A 26334-nucleotide genomic window follows, 5' to 3' on the forward strand; every position below is an offset into this window, starting at 1 on the left:
TGGATGATATCAATTTATATGGCTTCACCACAAAAAAAAAATTCAACAGCTTCTCCATCTTGTGAAAATTTTCTCCAATGATAACTAGAATGTCATTTGGATTCAATAAGGGTAAAATTCTTCATGGACACCAAGGAAAGGTAGAGACTGAGGGCTTTGATCTTGAATCCTGATATCAAATTGGAAGAGATTAGAACACTGTTGTCATGAGTGATTCCATCTTGAATTTGTAATGAATATGCACACTCTAAACACATGCAGGTATAAACAGCATGAATGTTTAGATCTAATAACTTGATGCATGTGACCAGTATGCTTTGTTACCTAGTCCCAGCTATTGTTTGAGCTGGTCAGATAATTATGCACACAATAAAGATGTGGTCAAATTCTCATTAAAAATGGAGCACTTTGACCTAAGTTGCCACACATGATCCTCATATACAATTTCTGGGCCTGTAGTAGGGACTGACTCCTAACTCTAGCTGAAAGGATCCAACAATAGTCTTTCTGGTAATGAATCAATATCTGAGAAGAAAACATACTAATCTTCCACCTTTTCCTGATTGATTTCAGAGGAGACTCATTGTAAGATCCCCAAAGAGTAGGGCAGGCTGAATCCAGCCCTCAACTATTGATTCTCAAAGCTCCTGGGCCTATCTGCCATGTTCAACTGACTATACCATTGACCCTCAGCTCTCCCATTCATAATCATAATTTTTTGGATTGGGGGTTGTCAGATAGTAATATAGTTTTGAGAATTTTGAATGAGATAGTATGGTAGGTATTCTTTATTATAGATTCCAGGTATCTTAACTGATTTGCTTGATATTATATGAAATTCATAGTAGGGTGACTCTCCTTCCCTTGAGTTATTGAGAGGGAGAAGTAAATAAAATAAAATAATGGAGAGTACTTGAATCAACTGAAGTAAATAAAAGCAATTTGAATGATCAAATCGGTGTGTGAGGGCATGCTCTTAGTATTGGCTGTTCAGTTTCACATAATGTTATGGATACTTATCCTCTAGAAGTCAATTAAAGAACTTAAGTTACTGCAATTGAAATGGTAGTACTTACAATACCTTTCTTTCCTCTAGACAGGACACTGATCATAAAACTCTCAAGGAGAAAGCTGTGGCTTTGAATATTTGTGGCTGTGAATGTTAAGAGGCTTACTGGAATACTGATATAAAAGTTTAATGGAAAAACACATTTAAAGAAATGAACAACTACTGAATATAATTCTTAGCATGCACTTTTGGAAGCTCCAAATGGACCGTAACAAATTTAGAAACTATCCTAACTAAAATCCATACAATATTAACAAAACAGAGAGCTCATTACTCTAAGGAATTTATGGAAAGATGAATACTTTTTTATCCCAAATGAGGAAGAAGATTGAAGGAAATTCTCAGAGTACAAGATAAACACATTTAAACTTGCAGAAATTCTTTTGAAACAAATAGGGATCATTTCACAGAGCAGTGGTAAAGAATGACAATGGATATAGTCTTAGGGATTTCTCAAATGTGGTCAAAAGGCATTTACACTGGAATGGAACCTATTCAACTGCTAAAATCCAAGAACAGAATCAAAAGGCCTTTCATGAGAGATATTCACATGAACAATATGTTGACAAATGATAGCTGAACAAATGGCTAGGTATGAGGATGTGTTTATAGAAACAGAAGCATTTAGGATGACAAGACCAGCTCACATCTATTGGAAATTGAAAGTGGCTTATCTTTAAGGAAACTGGATGTATCGGACAGTGCAGATTATGCAAAGCAATGGTAGAAAATGGGCAACACCACATCTCTGCTAGCTATAAACAATTATTGCCTACCAATCACTTCCTTATTTCTCACTTGGGATTTCTTTGACTGACTTTTCCACCACGCCCCAGGAAGCTCATTATTGGAATAATCTCATTTTGTAAGATTTCACCAGGTTGATACTTTACTTTCTGCCTCTCTGATGAAAGGTAGACCCATGAACACCTTCATTTAAGAAGGGAGCTCAGCTAAGTATTTTTTCATTTTCATCTGGTTATACTATTTTGGGATTTTTCATTAACTTCTTCCCCATAATCTCTCACCTGGATACCATCTCCAACTGTCTTCCCCTCACTCCTAGCTTCCTTTTTGTGTTTTGTCTACCATATTAAGCTGGGAGCTCCCTGAAGTCAGAGGCTCTCTCTCTCTCCCTCTCTTCTTCTTCTTCTTCTTCTTCTTCTTCTTCTTCTTCTTCTTCTTCTTCTTCTTCTTCTTCTTCTTCTTCTTCTTCTTCTTCTTCTTCTTCTTCTTCTTCTTCTTCTTCTTCTTCTTCTTCTTCTTCTTCTTCTTCTTCTTCTTCTTCTTCTTCTTCTTCTTCTTCTTCTTCTTCTTCTTCTTCTTCTTCTTCTTCTTCTTCTTCTTCTTCTTCTTCTTCTTCTTCTTCTTCTTCTTCTTCTTCTCCTCCTCCTCCTCCTCCTCCTCCTCCTCCTCCTCCTCCTCCTCCTCCTCCTCCTCCTCCTCCTCCTCCTCCTCCTCCTCCTCCTCCTCCTCCTCCTCCTCCTCCTCCTCCTCCTCCTCCTCCTCCTCCTCCTCCTCCTCCTCCTCCTCCTCCTCCTCCTCCTCCTCCTTCTTCTTCTTCTTCTTCTTCTTCTTCTTCTTCTTCTCTCTCTCTCTCTCTCTCTCTCTCTCTCTCTCTCTTTCTCTCTCTCTCTCTCTCCATGTATATACTCAGTTCTTAGAACAGTATCTAGCACATAGCAGGTGCTTAATAAATGTTTATTTACTGATCAACTAATTGACCTACCAAAGCATATTCTGGTAGCTAGAATGGAAAACTAGTAGCTAGTACACATAGATGATGAAATTGTTTCACACTTTGTCAGAGTTAGCTCAATGTTTGGGAGGTTCCAAAGGAAAGTGTATGAGAGAAGAAGTATTAGACTTCCTATCAAGATGAAGGTCCATAGAGCAATTGTGCTGACCTCATTGCTGTATGTCTGTGAAACCTGAACAGTATACCAGTGACATTCCAGGAGACACAATCATTTCCATTTGAATTGTCTTAGGGAGATTCTGAAGATCACCTGACAAAGTGATCTCCAGCTCAACTACTGCCAAGCATTCAAACTTCACTGCAGTGAGCATAACTCTAATGGGCTGGACATGTTTGAATGCTATTCAGCTAAAAGATTATTTCATGGAGAACTCACACAAGACAAATGTTCACATAGAGGTCAGAAGAAGTGATACAAGGACATGGAATGTCTCTCTAAATTGAGGAATCAATTATGAGACACAGGAGACACTGGCACAAGACTACTTAGAATCAAAGAGGGTACTATGTCTATGAACAAGGCAAAACTGAAGTAGCTCAAAAGAAATTTGAGATGTGCAAATTTAGAGACTTCTCCCTTCCAAATGTTCACATCGATTATTTGTACCCAATCTATGGCAGAGCCTCCAAGCTCATACTGGTCCGATCAGCCATAGTTGGAACACTGTACATTAACCTATTTGGTTTTCTTTGAGAACGAGGGACAACTGGGGCAGCTAGGTAGTGCAGTGGATAGAGCACTAGCCCTGAATTCAGGAGGACCTGAGTTCAAACCTGGTCTCAGACACTTAACACTTCCTAGCTGTGTGACCCTGGGCAAGTCACTTAACCCCAGCCTCAAAAAAAAAAAAAAAAAAAAAAAAAAAAAAAAAAAAAAAGAAAGAGAATGAAGGACAACCGATAGCTTAGTATCTTGTAGATTTGTGCGATACCAATTATCATATTACAAATTTAAAACTTAAAATAACTTTGAGAATTCCACAAATAAACCATGTTAGAAAAAATCTGTTATTGCAGGAGAAATTATTTCCCACAATTACCCAGACATGGATTGTTTCATTGAAAAATTGTTCCATTAGAAAACAAGGAAAAATTGGTTTTAATAGAACTGGCCATAGCAAATTATGATATCCTCCAACTATTGTTACTTTCAAAATATAGAAGCCAAAAGGAAGAAACTTGGTGGGATTAGGGGGAGGTATGCATAACTCCTCATGCTTTTTATTCCTAAAGACATTCTATCAGTTTTTTATATGATCCCAAGAAGAAAAGATTATGACCCAGTGTTACTATTGATTTATAGAAATCAGTTATTTCTTGTCTTCCTGCATAATAGTCTATAAAACATCTAACAGAAAGAATTAATAACTGGGCAATCATTTGTTCCAAGACCATTTTTGTGTAATCTTAAAAATACAAGAAACTTGAGATGTTGAAAATAATAATAGTAAATTGTAAACAATAGCAGCAATTCGCATTTCTGTGACATTTACAATTTTCAAATTGCTTTCCCCAAAACGATCCAGAGGGGTAGGTAAGTAATACAAGTGATTCTCTTCATGCACATTTTACATAACTGAACATTAACACATTTCTGCTCCTTTGCAGGATCCCAGAATGATCAATTCTACATTTTCTCTTCCTCTACAAAGTAGGCAGTAGAATATAATGGGAAAGGTCATTCATTTAGAATGAGAGGACCCAGATTCAAATAAAGTCTCTGCTACTTGTTACTTCTGTAATTTGGGCAAAACATGTCACTTCAATCATTTGGGTCTCTAAATCTCTAAACCTCTAAAAGTGAGAAGGTTGGATTCAGTGATCCTCATGGTTTCTTCCAGAGCCATTTCTTTCTCCTAAAATTACATAGTTTCGTATACACTGAAGATTTGAACAAGAGTCCAGCACCTTTTACATTTTCTAGGCTATCATTGACCCTGAAAGTTATGATTAAGTTACATCAAGCACAGCATATCAAAATTTACAATTAACTACCATATCTTTCATTACCTCAGCTGTTTATTTCATTACCTCATCAAATAATAATTGCCTCTTGGGGGAAAAAGAAGTGGTAGATATTCAAAAATGTTATCTAAGATGGTTTCATGTTTTTTTTTTTTAATAATGAAGGCTTTTAATATAAATAAATCATTGTTTTATGTGTAGGTGTCTGAGCAGTCAGTTAACAAATATTTATTAATTGGCTTATATGTGCCAGAAATGTACTAAAAGTTAGAGAAAAGAGAAGAACTGCTTCTAAGGAGTTTACATTCTGATAAATATGACAGATAAGAGAGGAGTTAAAAATATATCTGTAGAGGTACCTAGGGACATGGTTAAATACAGAGAATGTAGCATGGTTAATCTAGAGCCATTCCCCAAAGTGAAGCTTTTGGGAAGAATTTATTAATAATGAAGGGACCCACAGAAGCAAGGTCAGAAGGCACATCATGATTATGTACATACTATTGTCAGAAAATATGATGTTATTTAAATAATAGAATATTAGCTGTAGTGGTGAGAACTGCTTTTCCCTCCTATTAAGGAACACGAAAGGTACAGTGAAAAGAAATGGATATCTCATTTTAATTTTCCATCAGTCATTGATTATCTCTGAATCACTTTCTGCACTAATGTAATTTGTGTTTACTTAAGACATACACTATCACCTTCCACTGATCATGGAAATTATCAGTTAACTTTTCTCTTCTGGATGTAGAATTGTGAAAATCTCAATTGGGAATGATATACTCCAAAAATGAATTCAGAAGTCCTCATATAAATCCACCATGTTAAGTAATCACAAATTATTGAATGATTCTTCACATACAAAGTATTGATAGTCTACTGGTAAATTCATGATGATATTAAAGCTACTATTCCTGCCAATTTAGAGGATGGGGCATAGGAGGAAAGTTCCTAAGTCTGAAGAGAGGAGAGTTAATCAGATTTCAGACCAATATAATTAGTGATATATAGAGAACATCTGAGTCATTCATAGTAAATCTTCGCAACAAACCCTCTCCTTTATCTAAGGAGATATATAGGGATAAAACTATCCCTTGTGGAATAGAGACAGCAGAATATGACCTTGTAGAGGAGGCAGTTGTCATTTCCTAGACAGTATAAGTAACTTCTGCTATATCTGGTGGAATATTTCAGTATTAAAACATCTGGTCTCTAATACAGAAAGCTGGCATAGCATAGCAGATAGAGAGCTAATTTCTGAGTCAGAGAGATTTGTGTTGCAATCCTAACTCCAACATCTATTAACAATATCACATTGATCAAATAATATGAACAGGAAATTTTCAAAAGAAAAATTATAAATTATCCACAATTACATGAAAGGATGCTTCAAGTCACAAATACTCGGAGGAAATACATATTAATCCAATACTGAACTTTCATTTTAGAACTATCAGCAAAGATAAAAATTATTAAACTTTAAGAGCTACACAAAACATATTAATGCACTGTTGTTGGACCTGTCAATTAGTCCAACCATTTGGGAAAACAATTTGTACTTATACTAAAAAGATCATTAAACTCCGCTGTTTGGCTCACCCATACCATTGTGAGCCATATACTTCAAGCAAGTAGAAGACAGAGGAACAAGTTCCATATGCACAACTTATTTTTTAGAGTCCCCTGTTTATTTTTGCATTAGGAGGGAAAAAAAGGAGAAACAAAATAAATAATTATGTATTAGGGTAAGCATGAATAAATTGAAGTATATAAATATAATGGATAGTATTAGACCTGAGGAAATCATCAATATGAAGAAATCAGAGCCATCATAAAGATTAGTATGAACTGATGCAGAATAAAATCAGAAGAAACTCAAGTTTTTTGACTTATTTTCCTTTCACAATGACCAGAATAATTTAAAGAAAACAGTAATACAAGACAGCAGAATTCTAATACTGTGATGAGCCTAGGCTTCAGAACACTTTTTGCTGAAACACACCTCAATTCTTTTAGTATTTGAATAGTGAACAATAAGTAGAGATTGGGTGCTATATTGTCAGAAAAGGCATTTTGTTCCCTTGTTTTCTTAAAGATTACTTCTTTGTGACAAAGAAAGGTTATGTTGGTTATGGTGGGGGTATGTGGAGGGAGTTATTGGGAAATTATAAGGAAAGATTTTTTAAAAATGAACAGAAATAAAGCATTTATTCTCCTTTGTAGCCAACCTCTAAGGCTAGTTCTCTCAGTACCTGTTACTTTCAGTCGGTCAGCCCCAATAATGATCTCCTCTTCATTGGCAGAAAACAGGACCCTGCCACCTTCACTTGCACGCACTTCAAACTTTTTACACTGAGCTTCCACAGCATCTGCTCCTAGGAGAAAAGGAGGGGAGGATAATACAATGGGAAGAGAAACCACATACTAATTTCCATTCTGTGCCACTGTTTCTAAGTAATGCTTTGAAGGACCAGTGGTTATATAGCTTTTAAATTATTCAGAAACTTTAACATCTAAAGACGTGTATATTGTTATTTTTATAGATCAATAATTTTTTCTAACATATAGGCATTTCTTTTCCTTACTTAATATTCAGATGACAACTTCACTTTTTTTCTCTCCACCAATTTTATTTCCAGAATTTTCTCATTAATAAAATTAATAGCTCTGAAATGATCAATCATGCTATCAAATAATGCAAAAGTAATAAACCCACAATATCAATACAGATAAAGAAGGGAAACAAGAGGTAAATAAAGGAATAAAACTCCAAAGCCAGGAAGGCAGTGAGAGAAAGCAAACAAACAAGTCTACCTTTGAAAGAATGCAAAGAACATTTCAAGCTTAAAACAATAAGAGTCATAGTATGTTATAATTAGTAGGGATGGAAGATACAATCCAAACCTATCTATTTATAAGGAAACTGAGTTTCAATTGAAGATGAAGTGATTTGTCCAAAATCATTGTTATTTGGTCACAGAATTATGATTTGTACTGAGGTCTTCTGACTTTCAATCCAGCCACTTTTCATCTATGTTATACTTCCTTTTGGATGATGAATTTCATATCTAAATCCTTGGATAACAATAAAATGCAATGTCTTTCTTCCACTTTGTTTATTTTAAATGGAAATTTTTTTTTTTTTTGGAAAATCAAGAGATAGGTGTATCATTCTTTTCTCTTTATTCTATTATGTTACACACTCTGAGTAACTAAATTCAGAATGAAAAGATTTTAAGAAAAGCTCAATGTGATTTTTTTTTCTTCCTGAGGCAATTGGGGCTCAGTGACTTGCCCAGGGTCACACAGCTAGGAAATATTAAGTGTTTGAGGCCAGATTTGAACTCAGGTCCTTCTGACTTCAGGACTGGTGCTCTATCCACTGCACCACCTAACTGCTCCCAGCTCATTATAATCTTAAAAAAACAAAAACAAAAACAAAACAAAACAAAACAAAAAAAACAACTTTTATGTTTGACAATATTTGAATACCCTTACTAAAAAAGGACACAGAGAAGAAAACCTTTATCTCATCTAGATTAATTAAGTCAATATAAAAGAAGTTCCTACTTAGGAAGATTCCAATTTAATTCATCATATCTAAACAGGTATAGATTAAATTATTTTCTTAACCTTGCTTCAACAATCAAATACTGCAAAAGTAGAAGAAATATTTTCTCAAATTCTACATATTAACATTCAACAAAAACAGATCAGAATTGATCCAGTGATTTCTCTATCCTTCATCCCTTCTTCCCTCCCTTCTCCCAAAGTTCAACATCAACACACATTTATTAATTGCCTAGTACATGTCTCAGCGCTAGGAAATCGAAGAAATATAAAAAACATACAAACAAGAAAAAAATTCTTTTTTCCAAATGAAATCTTATTTTACTGGAGGAGATACTATTTGGATAATTAGGTATATGCAAGATATATACAGAATTCACAAAGGTGATCTGAAAGAATAAGGTATTATTTGCTGGATCCCAAGGAAATGCCTTTTCCAAGAGATTATCTTATGGGTTAAACCTCAGGAGAGTAATACATTTTATAGATAAATTATACAGTTGCCTTGTTGGTGTTTACTTAAACAGACTTATCCTACACACACACAGACACACACACAGACACACAGGAGATAACCAAATATTTTCATCTCTAAATTTGATGGTCCTTCATCTTCATTCTTCTCTACATATATTCATTATTTGACATTATTCATCACCTTCCTCTGGTAGATAATTTCTTTTTTTCTGGGCTTTCATGCTTCAGCTCTTTCCTACTTCTCTTATCTATGTAATCATCTCTTTTCATCTCCTTTTTTGGGATAATGATCCATATCATGACTCCTAACTGTGTATGTTTCTCCAAACTTTTGTCTTACTATTCCTATTTTTCTTTTTGTCTCTGTTGCATTCTCTCTTTGTGTCTCTCTATTTCTGTGATTCTGCGTCTAGCTTTCTCCCTACTTCCCTCTCTGTCACTCTCTGTCTCCCATCTCATTTAATTTTATCCCATCCTAACTCATTCCATCCCATCCCATCCCTTCTCATTTTATCAATTTCCATGAGTTTAACTATTATTTTTATGGAGATGTATGTTATATACATCTAGTTTTAAGCTTTCTCCTGAGCTTCAGTATCATATCACAAATGGCATATTGGACTTTAAAACTAGATGTCCGAAACTGGACATCCTGGAGCTATCTTCAACTTAGCATATTAAATTCTACTCAGTATCTTTCCTTCCAAAGTCTTTCCTCTTTCCAACTTCCTTATTTCTCTTGAAGACACTAGCATTTTTTTAGTCTCCCAACTTCATGACCCCAGAATTATCTTTGACTCCCCTCCCCCCATCTCTGTCTGTCTGTCTTTCTCTCTCTCTTTTTTTCTCTCTCTCTCTTACTTTATGCATTCAATCAGTTGCAACATCCTCCAAACTGGCCAATGTAGTCTCAAGTCTCTTAACCCTCAATTTTACCTTAAAAACTATTGCCAACATAATTTTCCTGAAGTATAGACCCAAATGTCAGGCAACTTCTACTTAGGCAACGTTAGTGACTACTTAGTGAATGTATGAGAAAAATATGTCCTTTATTGTCCTTTCAATTTCTTGCATCACAATGCTAGCCCCAAATTATCTTTCCTGCCCAACTGGACATTGCTCTCTTTGATCCAAACTATCTTCTCTCTGTCCTCACATACAATCTTCCATCTTCTATCTCCATCTCCTTACTCTTATTGTTCCTCGTGTTTATGTCTACCTCAGAGAGTCCTTTCCTTCCTTTTAAGATCTTCTCTACTTCAAGGTTCATGTTGTATATGAGGCTTTTCCTGATTTCCCCTTACTCTCAACGCAATTTCACAAAATGGCTTCCCTTGAAACTCTTTTGTTTATGGTTGTTATTATTCACTTTATATGTATGCATTATACATACACATACCCATGAATGCATAGGTCCACACACACACACATACTCATGTATGTGCGTATGCACACACAGACACACAAATACACATGCATTTACTGGCTGCCCTACTGGAATTTAACAGATTGTTTTATTTTTTGTTCTTGTATCTCTTATGCCTAGAACAGAGTAGTGAGACATTTATTAATTTATTGATGAAACAACCCATTTCTTTTTACAATTGTTGCTTGAGTTTCTAAATCCCCTTAGGGAATTCCAAAGTCTTGCCTGCACAAAACAACACAACAACAAAATCAGAATCACAGGAAAACAGGTTTTTACTGACCTGGAACCCACAAACAGGGGAAGTCCAATCCTTGAAGAGGTGTGGAGTCCACAGTCAGCCACCTTCTCCAGCCCCCTATTGGAGATTTAAAAGGAATCTCTCTTACCTCAAATAAGACCCCAAGAGAGGGAATGGGGGAAGGAAGTGGCCAGCAGTTTCTCCTCATCTCTCCATGTTTAGAAATCCCACTTCTCATACCAGAACTGTCATGGTAAGGAAACTCACTTTATTTCAATATAGAATGCAAGTCAGTAAAAGGCCTCATTCTGTGTGTTGTTACAAATTAAGGCAGGGAAAAAATAATCATCTATTATCACACAGAGAAGTATATATATATATATATATATATATTCTATGGGTTTATTGAGCTTTAATGGGCTCCTCAATATGATCAATTTCCCAGAAGTCTTTAGATATTTAGAATTCAGATTTAGATATTCAGTAATGTATTTTCATTCTGGGTTTGCAACTATTTAGAAACTGGCCTAAGAGGGAAGTATGTTGTGTTTCAAAGAAGGGAAGTAGAGACCTTTTAATTTGCCAATCTTTTTTTAGACTCAAGAATATGAGATTTGATGATTTCTGTCTTTTGGTTATCCTTATATAAAAAATGGGATAAAGGAAGGAAAACAGGAGTTAGATGTAGCTTTCCACTTCTATTTATAATAAGGGGAACTATTTTAACATGATACTAATCACATCAAGAAAAAGACAGTATAGTCCTCCCCTTCCCCATCATAGATTAGTAGTACTATTTAAGAGTAGGACAAAACATAACAGAACATAATAAAAAACATAAAATTATACCATCTCTAATAGAATTTAAAATTAATTTATTTAATATATCTTCTAAATGGGAACAGTAAAGAATATACCTTTTCCCTCAGCATCCCAGGGTACCTTTACAGAATTGACAATATACTAGTATGCAGAGAAATATTTTTATTTGAAAAATAAATTCAAAAAACACGTTTTAAACACAATACAAGAAGTAAGTATCATAGGGAGGACAAGTAAAAGAAATAACCCTAAAAGAAACAATCATAATATCTTTATTATGTATGGGTCAAAGAAGAAATCATAGAAGCAGTCAATAACAAGGTGAAATACAATAATGTGAGACAACATGTCAGAACTTCTGAGATGCAATTAAAGCATTCCCTATAGCACTGAGAGACCATAATAACACAATAGAAAAAGATACTATTGATGAAGTGAATATATGGATGAATAAATAGGAAACACATAAATGAATAGACTTGAAATATGAATAAAAGAGGAAGTAGCAGAGAAAATAGATTAGAAAACAAAAAGGCCAATGAAATGATAAAATGAAAAATAAATTCTTTGAATATCTAACAAAACTGAATAACTTTAAGTCAACCTGATTATCAAAGGATGAGGAGGAAAATTAAAGTACACAAAAAATTAAGATGAAATCACAGCAGCAAGAAAAATGAAAAGACATATTAGATACTCTTATAAAATAAAATACAATCAAAACAAAGCTTCTTAAGAACTGATTTTTACTTTTTATTGTATTCTCAGTTCCTAGAATAATGCCTGGCATATAATAAGATTTTAATAAATGTTTGATGAAGACATGACTTGACTTAAACAAATAAATGAATAAATAGATTCAAAATAATAGAGATCTTAAATTATCCAATTTCAGGAAAGGAAACTGAAACAGTTAAAAATAAATATGAGAGGAAAAACGAATTGGTTTTGATGGATTTACCAGAGAATTCCATCAAACTTTTAAAGAACCATTAATATCTATAACTTACAAATTATTTTCAAAAATAATTTGAGGAAAAACCTTATTAAAGCCTTTTAATGAGAGAAATATAGTACTTATACCTAAAAATCAAAAGGATAAAGACAACTATAGACAAATATTAAAGAATGGCAAAGAAAAAATTTTAAATAACATCTTAGCAAAGAAGTCTGAAGTATGTGGATCAATCAGCCAATCGACAAATGTTTATTAAGTGCCTATAAAATGCTAGGAACTGGAGATGTAAATACAAAGAATGCAATAATCTGTATTTAAAATGAGCTTAGTTTTTGATATTTCTTGGTTGTATTTCTATCTCCTTTTTGTATCAACCTTTTCTTATAATTACTTAAGCACTGAGCATTTAATGCTCTCCTCATTACACCACTTACAGTACATATATGCTCTGCATATATTTGGCATAGCCTACTGGCTTTCCATATTTTTCTTTTTTTTCATTGCCTTTTCATTTCCTTTGTATATACTTCAAGGATTGTAATGATGGAAGTCAAATGGAAGCATAGTTGATTTTTTCTCTCCTCTTGTATCTGGCTGCCATTTTATCTTTTCCTTTCGCTCTTATATGACCTTTGGATTTTTTTGCATAATTGAGTTTTGCTTTTTGAAAACTTAAACCTTGATGCTTTCTTGAAGCTAAATGGATGAATGATTCCTATTGTCCAGACTAAAATATAGTCTGTATTTGTGTGTTTGCAATATGGAAGTAACTCATCCGTCTTCAGTAGTGTGTATATGTATACAGATATAATTTGAAGATGTGTCATTTATTCACATCTTCAGTGATGTGTGTATAGTCCATTTATGCTTAGTATGCAAAGTCTGTATTTTTCTAACTGCTAAGTGAATCCTATAAAATTCTCCAATTGTTGCTTGGACTCCCCTTCTGGAAGTAAAGGTGAAGGCTGTGGAAGAATGAATTCTCACAATCCAAATTATCAAGGAATATAATGTCTTTCCTCTCCTCAAACAAAAAAAAAATGGAAATAGGACTTTTATGGAAAGAAATGATTTCCTTTGCCCTCAAAGTATTGGAAATGGTTGAAAGAATCTCTTTTATCAGGAAGTTAGAGAGTGGGAGAATGTTACATAGGGAAGAAAGGGAAAAAAATAACAAAAAAACAAAAAACAAAAACAAAACAAAAAAAAAAAAACAGGGGCAGCTAGGTGGCATAGTGGGTAGAACATCTGCTTTGAATTCAGGAGGACCCGAGTTCAAATCTGATTTCAGACATTTAACACTTCCTAGCTGTGTGACCCTGGGCAAGTCACTTAACCCCAGCCTCAAACAAAACAAAACAAAACAAAAACAGTGGAGTATTGTCCTATTAATAAGAATAAGGTTTTTTCAAAATGATGGAACAGAATCACAAATTGTAGTAGGTAGATGAGAGATTACTGAGTCGGGTCAGAAGAAGAAAAAATAATGGAAACTAATGACTTCCTGCTTAGAGGTATTAGAGCAGCAACTTATACACACATTAACATCAATGGAGAGGAAAACTCTAAAAAATATCAAAGCAGATGACCACTCCCCACTTTGGAGAGGGCGCCAGGTGGTGTTTTTCACTTCCACTTATTGAAGGCTAAGAATACAGAGAAAACCTGATTGGGAAGGGAAGATATGACTAAGAAGGCAGTTTGAGAATGGGACTTGAAGCTCACTATGACTTACAACCAAAAAATGACTTGCGCTTGGAAAGGGATTCCTTATAAGCTAATAAAAACTGATAAAATACATTTGTATAATGTATTACAAATCTAATTGAAAAGCATTTTAAACAAATAAAAGGATGTGTGAGGGTGAAAATTACCTACATATAATTACCAATCAAGTATAATGTCGCGAGGAATTGCAAATTGTGGTTGTCTTAACCAGTGAAGAATCCATAAGAACCCAAATTTAGAAAAAGAGACTTTAGCCATAGATTCATGTTCAGAAATGACTCAAACTTAGGCATCAAGAAAGATGAACTAGAGGAGGAATACAAGGAGGAACAGTGAAGTTAAGTTAAGCTAATGTATACTACTCAGATTTTGTGAAATTGAACCAGGAGTGAGCTAGAGCCAAATTAGTTAAGTTCCTTATTCAATTTTCATTAAAATTTATGCCTTTGAAATCAGCTAGATTTCAAATCAGGGCTTGATTTACCATTTTGTTAATTGTCTTAATTCTGAGGCAGGTAGATGGTACCAGTGATTTGATTGCTTGGCCTAGTATCAGGAAGACCTGAGTTTAAAGCTAACTTCAGACACTTACTAGCTGTATGACCCTGGGAAAATCATCTAACATATGCTTGTCTCAATTTCCTCAACTATAAAATGGAGACTATAATAGCACCTATCTTGCAGAGTTTTTGTATCAAATGAGAGCTTCATAAAAGTAATACCATGACTTGCTAGCTCTTATTAATTGCTGTTGCTGTTATTATTGTGATAATAATGGAAAAATGTTACTAATATAAATTAAACTTAATAGAATATTGTACTTATGGTTTTTTTTTTTTTTTGGTGTGCCACTTGTTAAATATTTACCAGCACATCTCTGTATAGAAACCTTTGGAATATGGTTCCTGATACTTATATCTTATTCAAATAAATTGGAATTATAACAAATTAAGTCAAACCAAGTTAAGTTGAGGTAAAATAGCACTGTACTTTAAACGTTATATTTAAGTCAACAACTATTTCCACTTTCATATAAGAAAACCTAATTGGGATGGAAAGCACAAAAGAATACACCTGGGTGAATATTAAAGGAGGGAGTAACAGCAGCAATTTTATCATTAGAGCATATTACAAATCATCTTGGCAGAAAGGGGAAATAAATGAATTCGTTAAATGGATTTCATTTATTCATTTAAATATAAACATTTATAGGAGTGAGGGTTAGTCAAAGAGATATAAGAAAATCTTAGGAATGGCAATCTGAAGATACAATAGGATCCAATTCTGATAAGGAAAACAAATGAGATTTTTCTGGGGATGGATGTGGATGCACAAGGAGTTCACAAATTTCGGTTTTTAAGGATATGTCCAGGAGATGTGAGCAAGGGTAGGTAAGGAAAGGACACAGGACCATGGAACATTACTTTAAGAACAGTATGAGTATGAATTGTCAAGATTAGCTAAGGCCAAAAAATAGGTTCTGGCTGCTGGTCTTCATGATAAGATTTGGAGCAGGGTGAAAATGGGTGAAGCAACAGCTAAGACCTTGAAGAGAAAGTTATTAGAGCCATCCTAGTATAACAGAGACATGTTCTCCTCTACCCACAATGGAAGGGCAAATTCCATTTAGAAACTGTCCTCCGGGAAAGTTTGAGTTTGCTTTTCCCAGGAATCTTAAATGATATATTAGGGAGATTATATTTCCTAGACATTGGGGACACATTCTTCTCTTTTTGTAAATGATTCACCACTAGAATCTAAACATTAATCTATGTTAAGCGACTAAATGATACTGGGTCATTGGAAGTTGACATTAGAATGAGGGCTCAAGTCAATAAAGTTGGAGAGACCCAGCCAACCTCTCAAGGGTGCCCCTAGAATCAATTGGGTGGATGCAGCTGGTCTCACCCTGGGAGAGTGAATTCAGTGGTTAGCTAGCTATATTTCAATATTTTTTCTTTTTCTAAATTTGCTTAATATTTTCCTCTAAGGCAAAAAAGAAAATCTTTTAGTCAGTCGCTCAATTAACATTTATTGACCTACTATGTGCCAGGTATAATGCTAAGCAATGGAGATTCAAAGAAAGGTAAAAGGTCATTTTTGTTCTGAAGGAACTCACAGTCTTGTGGGGAGTGACAATATAAAAAAATTCTAAACAATTAAGTCATAGATAGGATAAACAAGAAATTATTCATAAAGGGAAAAGACTTGCATTAAAGGAGAGAAGAAAAACTTCCTTCGAGAAGTCTAGAAGGTAGGGCTATCCTGGCCCTAGAAGTCTCCAAAAGGAAATTTGATCTGATTTTTTTGAAGTCAATCCATTTCCTGTAACTCAGCCCCCCAACAATTATATGTAATAAAAATATTTTAATTGAGTTTTTTAGAGCTGTTCTGGGTAAGAATTCAAGATTTCCTCTGTTTAAGGAAATGCTGAGCTGCCTCCCAAAACAGAAGCAGGAAAGCTGACCAGGGTATGTCAGAAAAGCAATCTATTCCCTGGCTCTGCTGACTCCTCCCCATACAGGGCTGATGAATGCCCAGTTTTGAGGGATAGACTGGTGAATATCCTGGAGATGTTAGGCATATTGTGCCTCCAACTGTTTTCTCTCACTGTGCCATTCTATAAGAAGGGCAACTCATGGGTGGCAAATTGGCTCCAGTGCTGGACTGAGGATCAGGAAGACTTTAGTTTGAATTCTATTTCAAACACTTCCTGATGGTATTTCTTTGAGTAAGTCACATAACCTTTTCAGCCCAAGTTTCCTTATTTGTGAATGGAGATAATAATAATACATTAATCTAAAGATAAGAAATTGGCACAGTGTACCTGTAGTCAACATCTGCTTTCAAATCTAACCTTAGACACTTACTAGCTTCAGGATCATGGACAAGTTGCTTAACCTCTGCCCACCTGTTTCCTTACCTATAAAATGGGAATAATATCACTGACCTCTCAGGGTTTAGTGATGATCAATTCAAATAATAATAATATATACATATATACAAATACTATATATATGTACATAGTATTTATTTTCCCTCCTGATTTTTTTTTTTGTATTTGATTTATTTAACATTTTTCCCAATTACATTCACAAAACAGATTTTTTTTGGTTTGTTTTTTTTTTACAATTGCTTAAAATTGTTTTTACAATTGTTTTTTTTTAAATTTTTGAGTTCTAAGTTCTTTCCCTTATGCTCACTCACAAATAAAAAACTACATGTGAAGTTATGCAAAGTTATAAATTCTATAATAAAGTCAAGTTGTGAAAGAAAACATAACTCTCCCTCCCTAGTGAAAATAAAACCCTCAACAAAAACCAAGTTTAAAAAAAAAGAGAGATAGAGAAAATAAGAATGCTTCAATCTGTATTCAAACACAATCAATTCCTTCTCTGGGTATGGATAGGATTATATTCTATTAGAGTATTTTTTATTTTATCCTTCATTATTTTATCCTTCAGAGTAGACATGGATGATTGTACTGCTGAGAATAGCAAAGTCAAAATAATAATATTTTAAAATTATATTGCAAACCTTAAAATGTTACATAAATGGCTGTTATCATTATTGTCACAGAAAGGAGGAATTATATATATATATATATATATATATATATATATGTTTATATGCTCTGAAAAAAAAATATATATATATTGCTGAGGCAGTTGGGGTCAAGTGCCTTGCCCAAGGTCATGAGCCAGGAAGTGTTAAGTATCTGAGGTCAGATTTGAATACAGGTCCTCATGACTTCAGGGCTGGTGCTCTATCCACTACACCAACTAGCTGCCCCAAAAGGAAAAATGTTTAATGGTGAAGTAATTCCCAATCTGGTCTCATCTATACCAGTCTACTTTACTTGGGTCACAAATCTGGGACATAGCACACCTATCCCATTTGCTAATTTTTTTTCTGATTTAAGCAAACATTCTAGAAAGATGAGAACAAAAGCCAGAGAGGTCTTCATGGGCACGTGTACTCACCTACAGTCAGTTGGCCAGTGAGTTGTCCCTGGGCATTCCGGGCATTCAGGGTAACATTCCTGTCAGACTGTAAGACCAATGGGCTGTCCTAGGAAATATGCAGAAAGTATGTGAAAAATGAAATCCAAGTCCAAGTATGCTCATAATATCAACCTTTACTAAGTAGGGCAAAGTCTGATATGTTATGGAGAACATCCTTTATCTTAGACTCATGCAAAGTAACATAAAGAATTAAAGCACCTCTAAGGCCACAAGCTCAGAAAAGGCATCTTCTCATTTATTTTTCTTCCATTAAATCAAAATCTCCAGAAAGAAAGGGCAGAGCCTTTATTTCCTCTATATGCTTGTTCCCCCCTCCCCCCCAGTGCCTGGCACAAAGTTCCACATGCAGTAAGTGCTTACAAACTGCTGAACAGTTTGTCTTTGCCTTTTTGAAGTGGGCATTTCCAACTGTGTGAACCATGAGGTTAGAAATGATGACGAAGAGAAGGTCCCATAATAGTCAGTTGCAGTGAAGTATAATGGTACCAGTGAAATGTGGGTGGATTGTGATGTAGAAAAGGAGCCCCCATTTTTGTTTGCATGTTTACATGAAGGGTGAGGGAAGAATAATTGGTAGCAGAGAAGGTCTGGACAAAGAACAGTAAAACTTCCTAATGTGGGATAATGATTCTGGAGGGACAATCGGAAATCTAGAAATTTTAGAAACAATTCCATTTAATTTGGTTAGTATTTATGGTTGATTCTGCCCATCACTGTGCTAGATGCTCTTAGGAACAGAAGACATGGATCCTTCCACTATTTTCAGCCCATGGTATACATGTAAATGTCTCGAGGAAATGCCTGATTTAATGAAGCACTTCAGCACAAAAAGCAGAATTTATGAACAAACACAAACAACAACTATAACAAACTAACTCAAGGACTATCTTGGCCCTGCTGTAATATAATCTTACTTAGGAGTTGCTTAACCTTACTGGGCTGAACCTCAGTTTTTTCCCTTTAAGAACCCTTCTTTAGATTCTAGTTTCCTTCCCACATCTAGTCATCTGAAATACAAATAAGAAAAGGAATCTCCAAAGTTGGAGTCAGGAACCCTGTTCCTAGTTCATGATCTCTCCCAGGACATTTACTGAGGTCTGTAACTTACTGTAAGACTTTAACATGAACTCAATCACTTATCCCTAAATGGTCAATGTTGACATGAGATCTAACTTAATGAATTCATTTCAGGGTTGTAGCCTAATTATAAGCAGATACCACCTGTCTTGTAGAAGATGTGGGATAGGGGCTTTGTTGTCATTATTTTTCTGCTTAAAGAGTCTGCATTCAACCTTTTTTTCCTCTGCATGGCAAGCTCAAGTCGTGTGTGTGTGTGTGTGTGTGTGTGTGTGTGTGTGTATGTGTGTGAAACAATTAAAAAATAGCTCATTCTTATAAAAGAGGAGAATCCTTAGATGAATTGTGGCCTTTACTGAGTTCTTGAAAGATAATATAAAGAGCCACACTCTTGTGTACTGTCAGAAATGGCTAATCAACTTACCAATAGTCAAATCTATTTTAAGGGAGGAGGGAGCATGGATCATGGGAAAGATTTCCCTGCTCCCTTAAAGCTCGAACATTTGATTCTTCTGTCAAAAACTCAGGTTCTATCCCTTTTTAGTGTCCATGCCATAGTAGCAAGTATCTGAAATTAATTTTTCCAAGTTTTTTGCTTTAGAGATTTCTTCAAAATTGTTTCCAAGGTTAAGAATTATTCCCTGATTTAGAAAGAGTGATTTTATCTGATATCTGAAAATCAAAATGATGTCTTGATTCTTGAGTGCCTGTGGTACTTCCCTTCAATTTATGAAGTGATTATTATTTTATTAATTTCATTTGGCAAATTTTTTTATTAAGAAATACATGTGTGCCAGAAACTATGCTGGAAAAATATAACTATCCCTGTCTGCAATGAGGTCATGTTTTACTCTGGGGAAACATGTACACAGAGAAGCAAATATACCAAATAAATGAAGCAAATATAAAATGATTTCAAAGGAAAATACTAATAAAGGGGAGAGCAAGAAAGACCTCATATAGAGCTGAAACCTGACCAGAGTTTTTGGCGTTTAAGAAGTTTATCCTTCAATAATGAAAACAAACACATACAGATTGGAAGATAATGGAATAGGAGATGGGAATGGTACAAAGCAGAAGGTCCCAAAAAGTATTATGGGAAATCTGAAAAGGGAGAGGTCATATTCAACTGCAGGAATAGGGGCACTCAAAAAAGGATTCATGAAATAAATGACATGTGAATTGAGCCTTCTTGAAAGATGGGAGGGACTTGACCACTTGGAGATGAGAGGATGAGAGATTATGAAATTTCCTCAGAATAATGGCAAGCTACAGGAAATTTCCTAGTAATGAAAACTATGATGTTATAAGTTCATTTGAGGCATAGGGAATAGTCAAAATTGGACAGGGAGGAAAGTGAGGGTGACAGAGAATACCAAGAAATCAAGGGACACATGATGAGAGGAAAATTGGCATTAGAAGAGTAAGCATGTGGAGAGATGGGAAATTGAAGATTTTGTTGTCAGCTAGAGGAATCAAAGTAATTATAATAATTCTGAGCTAAGAATGTGAATTCTCCAGTGAATAGACAATAGAGGTGAATGTTATGGAAGTTGTTATGGGAGATGATTGTGAAGAAAGTTGATGCTTTGTACAATTATAGGCTAATAAGACTGAAAATGAAAATGAAAAGAAATGGATGAATAGTTATAAAAAATAAAATGTCCAAAGGAATAGAATGAGAAATACAGACTTTAAGTAAACTGATCTCATAAAAAGGAACTCAACAAGTCATAGTTGTATTCCCAAAGAGTGGGAAAGAGGAAGGGGGGAAGGCTCAGAAGGATTTAAAAGTGAATTCAATCAAACATTCAAATAAAAATTAATTCTAATTTTATATAAATCATTTTAAAAAGGGGTAGAATGAAAAAAGGGTTAGAAACAAATTCTTTCTATGAGACATATGTGAAATATGTAGCTAAACCAGGGAGAGATAAAGCAAAGGATAAAAAAAGCATACCAAAGGCAAAAACATTGAATAAAATGTTGATAAAAGGGTTCTATAACATAATAAAATGATTATATACAAAGCCAAGTTGGATTTATACAAAAAGGTAGAATTGGTTCAACAATGGGAAAAAATTCCAAATAAAATAAACATAACTTCCTTGATATTTGGTGATTTCAATGCAAACTGGGATAGGTGAGAATAGTAAGAAATATATGTGAAAGTATGACCCAGGAGAAGGATGAGAGAAACTAAAAACATTAAATAGAAATTTCACACCTCCATATTATGGACATTTTCTTTAGAAAAGGAATTCTTAGATATAATTGGGAAAACATTATTTCTCCTTCACTACCAAAAAGAAAATGTATTTGTTAGGAGCTTGACCTGTAGAGCATCAACTAATACTAAAAAGAATGAAACTGACTACATTTTAACAGACCAGAAAAGATGTATTACTGACATGTGAATTATTTCTAAGTCACCTAGCTTTCTGTATCCAATTATCATGTATTCATTTGTACTAAGGTCAGAATTTGTAAAATTAAAAAAAAAAAACAAACTAAAAAGAATAAGTAAAAAGATATGATGGACAAAGAAAAAGGATTCTCTCTTGATTTATTTAAACAATTTATTTTAAAAAAACAAAAAAAAATTGAGGAGTAATTAGTAGAATTGCCATTAATATTCACTATAATATCACCTAGAAGTTAAACCAATGTAACTTAACTACCAAAATAAGGAGACCAAAAGGATCAAGTGAAGAAATATCTGACTTATTTGCTAGATGAAGAAAGAGTTATAAAAGGTAATGTCATCAAACTTAAAAATTGTTTGTATGTAATGTTTGGGTTAGCTTTCTGGAGGTCCTTCTGATGGGCCTTGGTCTTTAGGTGGAGGTAATGAAGGCAGGAGAACTACCAAGAGGATGGTCAAAAATGGAATGTCTCATTTCCATTCCTTCTCAGCCCTTAATAACCTATTACAGTTACATCGTTACAGCATACTGATTATGTGTGAACTATAGAACCATTACATTACCAACCTAAGTACCAAGTATATGTATACTAGAGAACCATCATCTCAACAATCACACTGAGTTAACACCTCATTGTAAATATTCTTGTTTCAAGTATACTTCTTCAAAGTTCTGGCCCTCTACATTTGTATATAAACTCTCATAAAGGGCAATGTCAGTCATGAATAGAGTTATCTCACAAATCAAAAAGAAGAAATAGAAAGTAAAAGCAACAATAACATAAACTAAAGAAAGCTTGGCAAGATATATAATCAAACAAACTCACTCTAGGAGTATTCTAAGATGAAAATAGAAAGAGAACTACAAACTGAAAAAAAAAAGAAAACATTTGCAAAAAGCCACTACCAACAACCCATTTCAACCAATTTTCCTCTATCAAAGATAATAGAACTACCACACTTGAAGCCTAATTTCACAGTCCCTGAGAAACTCGGCTAGATAGTAAAATTGGCACTAAAGAGAAGAAATTTGTGAAAAGTAGCCAAATTGGATCAAATATAAAGAAAAGATTTTGAAAGCATTGCAATTATAAAGACATTGAGGGATTAATTCATATAGTATATAAAGGAAGGAAAAATACCAAAGGAATGGGGATAGTGGTGATGATGGAAATCTCAGACCTTATTAGTACCATAAAAAAGAAAAAAAGATGCTGTACAAAGGATAGTCAATGTCTACCAATCTAATATGACCATTCTTTCATCTATTCACAATCTTTATCTACATGTGAATTCAAAAAATTAAAAGGAACAAACAAACTTTTAGAAACAATATTCAATTATTATCTGGAAAGTCATTGAAAGATGTAGAGAATTTAAGACCCCATTAAGTTAAATTTTTATTGAAAATGGGAGAGGGAGAAGCATTTGAATAGGCACAACAGTCTCACAAACTGTTGTATAGTACTATGTTTCCTTTCTATTCATCAAAGCCATTGAGCATCCTTTGGAAAATCAATGTGTGATTCATGAATTTAAAAAATTCTGAAATCTGAGATTTAATATAAATGGTTTCCTTTTAAATCCTGTTTTATTTCCTGCATTTAAAAGCATGATTCTCATAAGTAATACCTGAATTTAACTACATTGCTGACAAACCATAGGACCAGGGATAGAATGAAAGATTCAGTACTGAGACTTCAATTTGGATATAATAATAAATATAATACAGGACCCAAGAATGTCAGAGCTGGAAGGAATCCCAAAGATCTTATAAGTTCACACTTTCTATTTTCTAGAGGGGAAAACTGAGGCCAAGAGAAAGAAAATAATGTATTCAAGTTTACTGATAGGATGAGGCTCTTTATACTATGAAACACTGATACTCAAGAATAATGCCAGTGGATTAAGGATTACCTTTATTCCATGAGAGAGATAATTGTACCCAATTCTGGGATGAGTTATTGTCCACTCTTAGCATGCACTTTTGCATGCACAGGCTTATGGGCATGCACGCACACATATACACACACACATTCACAGCCACTCACCCACTCATGATGTTGCTCTATAAGGTATCCACCCAGTTAAACATAGCCTAGCATTTCCAGAGATGATAATTAAGAGGAAAATCTTTTGAATGATTATCTGTCTCATTTAGGAAATCCTGCAATGTTCCATGTATTGATATAGCCAGTATATAGAAGAAAACAATGGGTTAGATTGCATGTGGCAAAATTTGAAATATTTTTAACGATGCCAAGTTTCTCCATAAAACACAGGATTATCTTTTTAAACACATTCTTCAGATGATACCTAAGATATTTAGGTATTTTACCTATATTTACCTAAGGAACATGAACTACCTAGTATCCAAAAATTAAGGTAAAAAGACCACAAAATGACAACAAATAGAGACATGTAAGATGGGATAAATCATCAGTCTATTATTAATAAAAGATTACTTAGGGAAGTGACATAAAATAACAAGTTATAGAGATGCATAAACACAAGTGGAGTAAATTGATCATATCAAAAGAGTGAGAAATCCAAAAAAAAAAAAAAAGCAAGAAAAAGCAAGAGAGAAGAAAATATGCTTTTATTTGCACTCTGAGTCTATCAGCTCTATATCTAGAGGTGGGTTTCATTCTTTGAAATCCTTTAGAATATGTGTGAGTGAGTGATTGTGTTGATTAGTCATCAATTCTTTCAAAGTTTATTAACTTGACAATATTTCTGTTACTATGTAGATTATGCTACTGCTGCTTACTTCACTTTGCATCAGTTTATACAAGTTTTTCAAGGTATGTTTAAAGTCATTTTCATCATTTCTTACTGTACAATAATATTCCATCACATTCATATACCACAATTTGTTAAGCCCAAATTATTCTCCAATTTATGGGCATCCCTTCAGTTTCCAATTCTTTGCTATCACATTAAAAAAACAAAAACAAAAACAAACAAAACCAAAAACCAACCTCCTGCTATTAATATTATTGTAAATATGGTTGGAGAGTATGTGGGGAAACTGGGACACTAATGCATTGTTGATGGAGTTGTGAAATGATCCAACCATTCTGGAGAGCAATTTGGAACTATGTCCAAAGAGCTATAAAACTGTGTATACCCTTTGACTCAGCAGTGCCACTACTGGGTCTGTATTCAAAAGAAATCATAAAGGAGGGAAAAGGACCCACATATGCAAAAATGTTTGTAGCAGCTCTTTTTGTGGTAGCAAAGAATTGGAAAATGAGTAGATGCCCATCAATTGGGGAATGGCTGAATAAGTTGTGGAATATGAAAGTAAAGGAATATTATTGCTCTATGAAAAATGATGAACAAGCTGATTTTAGAAAGGCCTGGAAAATTTACATGAACTGAAGCTGAGGGAAACAAGCAGAACCAGGAATACATTGTACAGAGTAACAGTAAGATTGCGTGATGATCAACTATGAAAGACTTGGTTCTTCTCAGTGGTTCAGTGATCCAAGACAATTCCAATAAACCATGGGTAGAAAATGACATCTGCATTCAGAAAAAAGAATTGTGGAAATTGAATGTAAATCAACACATGCTATATTCACTTTTTTCTGTTCTTTTTTTCTCTCCTGTGGTTTTTCCCTTTTGTCCTGATTTTTCTCTCCTAACATGATTCATAAAGAAATGTATATTTAAAAAGTTAACATATATGTATAAGCAGAAAAAAATAAAACAATTTGAATTTTATTGTAATATGAGTTTTTTCTCTTTTCAAGAAAAGTTTTCTTTGGGCTATGGACATGGTAGCAGTATTTCTGGGTGAAAGGGTGTGCATAATTTTGTGGCTTTTTGGGCATAGTTCCATATTGTTCTCCAGAATGGTCAGACTAATTTGTGGGTTCACCAACAGTGTTATTTTCCCACAGCCCTTCTAACATTTAGCACTTTCCTTTTCTGTCAACTTATTTAGTCAGATGAGTATGGGTTGTACCTGGGAAGTTGTTTTAATTTGCATTTTTCTAATGATTAATAATTTAGAGCATTTAGGCCTTAGTTTCTAGCATGTATATCTTTACGAGAGAGAAAATGAAATACTGATCAGTTGAGAACACAAGTGAAAAAAATCAGCAAATGATTTAGTGTGTTTCAAAACAAATACCAAATGAAAAACTTGACTTAAAAATTAACAAAGAGTAAAGAAAATTGAACAATAAAAAAGCTGATCAGATAAAAACTAAAATCTATTTTAAAAAATCAATTAAATAGGTGGTTCTTAAAAACAAACAAAAAAAAAAACAGGTAAAGGCAGCTAGGTGGCGCAGTAGATAGAACACCAGCTCTGAAATCAGGAGGACTCAAGTTCAAGTCTGATTTCAGAGAAAAATACAATGATGGCTCACTTTGATGGCAAGAAGTTTGTACAAGGAAAAATATAAGATTTACTTCAAGTACAGATTCTGTTAGGAATGGTGAAACTATAAGCTAGTCTCTTCTGCTTTTAGGACCTCACTTGAAAAATGAAGATATTGAACTGCACAATCTGTCAGATAGCTTTTGGTGTTAAGATGCTATGAATTGAAAGGATTATTAAACTGTGGTCTAAAGAACATACCAAAAGGCTAATGGAAGGGATACTTTTAAAGTGCTGGTATGAAGCAAATATAATGAATTAGTTCAGAATTTTAGGATGAGAAGGGGTTTAACAAGTCATTGTGCACAACCCTGAACAAGATAGGACTCCCTAACTAAAGGCCACTTATATTTTCAAAAAATAAAATAGATGAATTATTATTTTATTTGATTTATT

General features: G+C 34.1%; 1 protein-coding gene across 5 annotated transcripts in view; it reads right to left on the minus strand.

Annotated features, from left to right (window-relative positions):
- The window catches only part of SGCZ (sarcoglycan zeta), a 531956-nt gene that overhangs the window by 27437 nt on the left and 478185 nt on the right, over window positions 1-26334 (minus strand). For 3 of the 5 annotated variants that reach the window (XM_074304818.1, XM_074304815.1, XM_074304814.1), the window contains 3 exons: window positions 18002-18089; window positions 10553-10627; window positions 7049-7171 (listed from right to left, as the gene is read on the minus strand). In XM_074304818.1, coding sequence (XP_074160919.1) covers window positions 7049-7171; window positions 10553-10627; window positions 18002-18089 — 286 coding nt within the window. The remainder of the gene's footprint in view (window positions 1-7048; window positions 7172-10552; window positions 10628-18001; window positions 18090-26334) is intronic. The other 2 variants (XM_074304819.1, XM_074304816.1) reach the window with 1 other exon arrangement.

Source organism: Sminthopsis crassicaudata, chromosome 3, assembly GCF_048593235.1.
Source record: "Sminthopsis crassicaudata isolate SCR6 chromosome 3, ASM4859323v1, whole genome shotgun sequence".
NCBI classification, from domain to species: Eukaryota; Metazoa; Chordata; class Mammalia; order Dasyuromorphia; family Dasyuridae; genus Sminthopsis; species Sminthopsis crassicaudata.